At 41.7% G+C, this 6,667-nt stretch overlaps 1 protein-coding gene across 1 annotated transcript; it reads right to left on the bottom strand.

The window, feature by feature from the left end:
* Window positions 1-1,337: 1,337 nt before the first annotated feature.
* Window positions 1,338-6,198, bottom strand: mul1 (mitochondrial E3 ubiquitin protein ligase 1). Its single transcript, XM_070968535.1, has 5 exons — window positions 6,100-6,198; window positions 4,721-4,863; window positions 4,538-4,625; window positions 4,288-4,408; window positions 1,338-3,535 (listed from the first exon to the last, which is right to left on the bottom strand). Exons 2-5 carry the CDS (start codon window positions 4,838-4,840, stop codon window positions 2,806-2,808), a joined length of 1,059 nt encoding a protein of 352 aa, XP_070824636.1. The 5' UTR covers window positions 4,841-4,863; window positions 6,100-6,198; the 3' UTR covers window positions 1,338-2,805.
* Window positions 6,199-6,667: the final 469 nt, after the last annotated feature.

A 6,667-nucleotide genomic window follows, 5' to 3' on the forward strand; every position in this document is an offset into this window, starting at 1 on the left:
ACGACTCGTCCGTGAGAGCTTCTGACGTTTTACACACAAACACATCTGGTCGAAAATGTAAAAACAGCTACATTTTTTTCTCCCATAGACCTTCCATATTCCTACACATGCTGAGTACTAAGCTGCAGATCCAGCCTTGGAACAGAGCCTCTCTCACAGCATGCGGAGTGGCTTGCTTCACATATTTAGATGTGGTCAGTATTTATTTAGTTTTTAATGAGCTGATATTGCTGCAGCCACCTTCGACAGGCATCGTGTCCCATGAGGCTTGGACGTTTGTTTGAGGCAGGTCGAGGGGTCGCGGCTAGTTCAGATAAGTTTCTAGACTGCAGAGATTCCAGCTTGAAGATTAAAAAAATGACTAGCTGAGAGCGTTATGATGTTATAATGACCCATACTGCTGTGTTTGTGGTTTTTTCTGTGTCCTTAACTTGAAAGGACCACATGACCATGCTTCATTTTTCTGTGAATGAGCGATCGCTGTGTAGTTCAGGCTTTGCTGTGAGCCTGATGGTAAAGTGGCCACAGCGATGCTTTTCTGCTTTTATTGGCTCAGCACTCCCAACAGAAAGGAGTGCATAATACTCTTCATGGTTGATCAGACTGTATATCTGACATTTAGCCCAGGTTCCTTCAGAGAGCCACGGGCAACAGCTCACTACTGGAAAACAGATATCTGTGGGCCGGCCACTGAATGCTAATGTAATGATAATGCCAGTCCCGGTGTAATGTTAAATAATACATGTGAGGTTTCTTGGCATAATGTGGGTTGAAAAAATGGGATGTTTTTTTTTGAATAATACAGAATTATTTGACTCTTGTGTGCTCAAACTGCCTGAAGTCTCCCTGCTCTGGAGCCAGATCTGGATCCCTGCCGGCCTCAGACTGATTGGTGCAGAGGCGTTTTCTCCAGCCGTCTCCTTCCTTTCACTCGTCTGACTAAAAAGTGCTCCATCTATTTTCTAAAAATAATAAATAAAGAAAGGCTTTATTCTGTGCTCAGTGCCTTAAAATGAAAACAACATGGCTGGATCACAGTGAAGCAGCCACTTAAGATCATAAATTGATTCATTTCACGGCACCAAAATGAAGCCAAACTGAGTATTTTGCACAGAGCCAAGCAATTCACTATTTCAATATACAGGCAGGCTGAACAGCAGGAGCTGAAACCACCTGTTCGTGTGGTTGGGAAAGCATGTAGCCTGCTCTCTGAGTCCAAATCCTGCACTCCTGGTCTTCCTCAGGCAGATGTCTCCCTCTCATGGCAGAACCGTGCATCTTCTTCACACAGCTTCCTCCTCGTGTCTGTACTTCACACAATGACTGCGACAGCATTTGATCTGCATTGCATTTGCCTTTAATGAGGTTTCAGTTGCAAACAGACAATCAGATGATATTTTTGGCAAGAGGTCGCCACTGTACGAACTCTTTTACAGGCTTTACATTGTGTTGCCTCTTCTTGTAAAGTCTGAGCACAAGCTTCTTCATTAGTGGACAGGGCAGGACAGGACAGGACAGGCCTGCTCCCTCTCTCCAGAGCAACCTGACAGGAGCTTGTACAATCATCCCCTCCAGCACAGAACCTCACTCCGCACACTCTTACATGGACATTTTCAGCATGAATCACCACCTTTCCTCTGCCTCATTTATGCTGAACCACCAAAGCTAAATCCCAATTTAAGACATTAACAGGGACTGAACAGTCTGTACACGCTTCCAAATCAAACGTTAAGACTGAGAACGAGACGGGCCTGTTCCCCAAAAGCACCTTGGCTAAAATTTAAGCTCACGAGGAGTTTCCCAAAAGCACTGCTGTGTATGTTAAAGAGTGAAGGCTGAGAGCGTCTTACTGGAGGCTCCACAAGTTGCAGGAAGGACTGGAAAGACATGTTTCATTGGCGTTTTTAATGGAAAGCAGCTACAGCGGAAGATAAAGACTCAATGCTTCTCTTCTGTCTCTATGAGATGAATGGTTTTTGTGTATATTTGTATTTTTTATATATGGCCTCTGACAAATAAATGTCATTTCTTCAGTGACATTTGATGCACGATGAGTGCTCAGGAAACTGTTCTTGACATTGAACTTTATTGTCCTCAATATTTCTATTCCAAATTAAGTTTTCAGATGTTTTCATCCTGTTTTCTTTATAATTATCTCACATATGTTGTTTACCACAGGTTTTTATATATATAGCAACTATGACAGTCACTGTCTGATTTCAAGTTTAATACAAACGTCGGAGGAACAAATTGAAAAATTAACTTTCTGAACTTACTTCCATCCAGTAACAAGAATCTTAAAGATAAAAGCTGTCGACTGCACATGAAGCTCAGTCTTTATAATGATTGATTTCAAGGTTACTCAAAGGCTTTGTGGTTGATATACTGTAATTTTAATTTATTTAATTTTACTTTAAGCGTATTCAGAAACTGTGTGCACTCGCCCTTGAATGCTGCTTTGGGAAACAGGTGTAAAAAGTGAAGAAACATTCTCAGTAAACTCTGAAGATCGATCGATGTCAGGATACAGGACCAATATTTGTCCTTGTTTAAGTTAGAACAAATCTAATGTTCTCTGCAGAGCTGAAAGAAGGAATTTCATTTTCTCTGTTTTTACAAGGTCCAAATTTGATTTGAACATTTGATAGGAAATTATGCTGCACCATGCCTGAGCACTGATACCTGCTATTCATGTATGAGAGTGAGTGAGAGCAAGAAAGTGCAACGAAGAGGCAGCGGTTTGTCATATTTCCAGTGTGACTGCGGCAGTAAAATGTTCAGTAGGCGTCCTGTGTGATACCCTCGTTAGCTGTTGTAAAGAGGCACCACCCTGTCTATGGTCGCCCTGCAGATGGGGCATTTCTTTGGCGCTGGCAGGGCGTCGTAGCACTGAGCACAGGCACACACGTGACCACACTCTAGAAACACGCACGAGCGCTCGCGACTCAGGCAGACGGTGCAGCTGGTGGGCGACACGCTGCCCTCCTCCAGGTTCAGTTCACGCATGCGTTTCTTCTGCTGCTCCTTGAACTCCTCCAGCACGCTCCTGTCCTTCTGTATTTGCCGCCGGTGCACGTATTGCTTCCACAGGATGAAGAGGAGCACAGAGCAAGCGGCGACGCCGAAGACCACGGTCAGAATCCGCCACAGTCTGACGCTGTTCCCCTGCTTCTTGAGAAGAGACTCGTAGTCCAGCCGAGTGAGGAAGTAACGGAAGCCCTGTTTTGGGGGCTGGAGCTTGATCAGGTTGTTATCGAGGACCAGCTCTCCCACGCCTGTGACGCTGTCTCCCAGCCGCAGCATCTCCTCAGCTTCGTGGATGCCTTTGGGTCGTTCCCCGCTGATGAAGTGGCCAATAACGTTGGACAAGGACTGGACTGTGGGGTGGAAGTTCTCGTAGGTGGTCTCCAGGTCCAACTCCGCAGCGTCTAGTGGACGTATGACCCGAACTGTGGCAGCTATATCGTCATCAAGAGACCCGAGAGCAAATGGGACTGTGTTGGTGCGCTGGTGGATGACTTTCTCCGTGTTGTTCCTGTTTAGAAACATCACAGTTTTAGCGTTTTGTGTAGGGCTGCAAATAATTATTTACATTATTCATAAATCTGCCAATTATTTTCTACTTCTGTCAGTTGCTTGGTCTGCAAAATGGCGATCACAGTCTCCAAGAGTAGAAGACAGCATCTTCAAATATCTTTTTTTGTCCGATAGACGGTCCAAAATATTATTATATTCAGTATGCAATTGAAAAAAAATGCAGAAAACTGAAAATCCTGCACATTTTTGGCATTCTTTTAAATCAACTTAGAGTTTTAGCTCTATCACCTTTAAGTCTTTCTGAAATAATCCCTTTTTGCTTTAAAAAATAATGTAAACATATCTTTAAATGTTTTGTTAGGGGTCTTTTTTATTATCAAAAGGAAAACAAGAGGGGAAATACAGCATCCTCTCAGCTGCTGGAGGTGTGTCTGTTTAACTGAACCAAAGTGACATTTGCAAGTACGTTTATATGCTGTTTAATGTGCTGCAGCTCAGCAGCTAGTTCGCTATCTAGCCCACCAAGGGATGAAGCTACTGTAGCAGTGCACTTTGGACAGTGGACGTTTGTTTGGTGCTCCTTCAACACGCTAAAGGTGGAGGACGAGACGTCAGTAAATTAGATATGAAGCAGGACAGCTAATGTGGGTGTTTGTCCAAAGCTCTTGTGTGGTGGAGCGATGATTTACAGAGCAGGTACAGATGCTTCTTGAGGCCTTCTGACTGTTTATATTTTATTCAGTGACTCACCAGAGATGAGTGGTGCGATTCCACACCATCTTTTCCTCCTTCAGGGTCAGTCTTTCAATCACGCCTTTGCAGTTGTCAACAAACTGGCTGTTCAGAGTTTCCTTCACGGATCTCACTACACCTGCAGCGTGCGATAAAAGAGAGTAAAACCATTCTCAGAATTATGAATGGAAACTTGAGTTAAATAGTATGAATTAGAATTTAATTAAGGGTAAGTGAAAACAGAGACTTTCACGGTAGCCAGACACACCTTCTATGACAGCATATGGGACGCATCTTCCAGGAGTTTCAGACAGCATGTTCTTCAAATCCTGGTCAATGGAGACTTTCTTGGCTTCCTGTGGAAACAAACATGTCAGATTAACAAATGGAACATAACAGGCAATAAATTCACACGTTACTGGCATTCACGTGACAAAGAAATGTGGCTGACCTTTAATCTGGCAACTGTTGTGGCTCTGCTCTTGTAAATGGAGTAGAAGAGAGCCGTCAGGGCAGAGCTGGTGGCTAAAACCACCATCTGTGCCGTTGAGGGTTTCCCACTGGAGTCCATCCTGTGAGCTGCAGCATTCAGCGCTGTTCAGACAGACGTTAAGAAGAAGCGGTCTTTCATTTAAAAGTGTGTCAAATACATGTCTGTTGTCGTTTCACAAAGCTGAAATATTATCATTGAACATAGATCTGCAGGTAATGTTTTTATGAAATGTCTATCATAACCTCCCACAGCCCAGGACGACATCTTTAAATGTCCAAAAAGTTCAAAACACAAAAGGTAATCAGTTTACAATGATTTAAAACTGATAAAATGAACAAATTCTCACATTTGAGAAGCTGGAAGCAGAAAATATTTGGCATTTCTTTCACATTTTCTTTTGCAGAAAATGACTGAAACAAATGTTTTCAGAGGGAAAAATTGTACATTGTACTATTAATCTGACAGCTAGTTATTTTGTAAAATATGATGCACTGTTGAAGATAAAACCCCTTAAAATTACCACTCTCTCAAAGCTGCAATAAATAATAATAATAATAATAATAATCCTATCATAGATCATATAGTGCTCTCAAATTGGCAGTTCTGCATGATGATTACTTTGGCTTTCAATACTTAAGTACATTTTGCTAAATTTCTCTGCTTTGAAGTGTCATATTGAATCATGGTGTTTTTTCTTTGTGGTATTTGTACTTTCAGTTAAATAAAGTGTATGACTATAATTCATGACAACACAAGAAGACTGTGGACAGACTGTAAATAAGCCCAGGGGGACTGAGCTGTCTGTTACATTAAGAGGAAACTCTGACCTGACTGTCTTGATTATAGTCTTCAGAGACTGCAGTTAGAGGACATTAACACTGAGCTAAAGCATCCATCATGTCGCTGGCTATGTCTTCTCTATGCCCCCCTTCGATTCTATATTGACAAGCACTGATTAATTGAGTCCAGGAAGTGTCTCTATTGGACGCTAACAGCTAAAGTTAACAGAAGATGACTTAATGCGAACGCTACTTAAATCACAGCCTTGATGATGACATTCCTCTTTATTACAATATGTTTTTGTTGTTTTTATCCTGTTATTCAAACCCCTTAAACGTAACATTAACATCGACAGTGTCACACACTTTCTTCATTGGGCTTACTAGCTAGCTAGCTAAATTAGCAGTTTGCTAGCTAGCTAAAGTAGCAGTTTGCTAGCTAGCGTCGCTTCTGTTAACATGCTTGAGCGACCCGTTTATATTGTAGACGTCATGTTACGAAGCATTGGATTCTGTAATAATGTCTATAAACAGCTGTAAAGGGGTTTGCTGACAAACCTGTATTTCAAGTGGTACCACTAGCAGCAGGGCTTTAGCATCAGCTGCGGGACTCCGTTCAAATGTCAATGATGGTCCTCACATGTCGTTTTCCTCCCTGCCAGCAGATGGCGCCATACAGTCATTTATGGTACAGAGAGACTTCATTAACAGAGGCATCATGAGTGTTATCAGTAACACCTGTGCTCTTCCCACTATGGCACGTGAAATTCTCTGCTGTGATAAAAGTCTATGGATGACCCCCCCATCCTGAACACAGTGTGTCCTACCAGTGGTGCAAGAAATATTAAGATCCTCTGCTATAATTTAATAATGACAATTTATATATAATGTATTCAAAATCTAATAATGTAAAATACTCCATAAAGTAAAACTCCTGCATTCAAAATTTCACTGAAGTAAAAGTTTTTAAGTAGTATCAAGAAAATGTGCTTGTTAGGTTATGTATTATACTATTATACTATTGTAATTGTCCTGTTTGATGGTTTAGTTTACTATAAAACAATGCATTTGTATTTTAGATGCTTATTATGGTTTTTTTTTTCTATCTTCAAAATAACAAGTGGCC

Source organism: Chaetodon trifascialis, chromosome 8 (genome assembly GCF_039877785.1).
Source record: "Chaetodon trifascialis isolate fChaTrf1 chromosome 8, fChaTrf1.hap1, whole genome shotgun sequence".
In the NCBI taxonomy this organism is placed as follows: Eukaryota; Metazoa; Chordata; class Actinopteri; order Chaetodontiformes; family Chaetodontidae; genus Chaetodon; species Chaetodon trifascialis.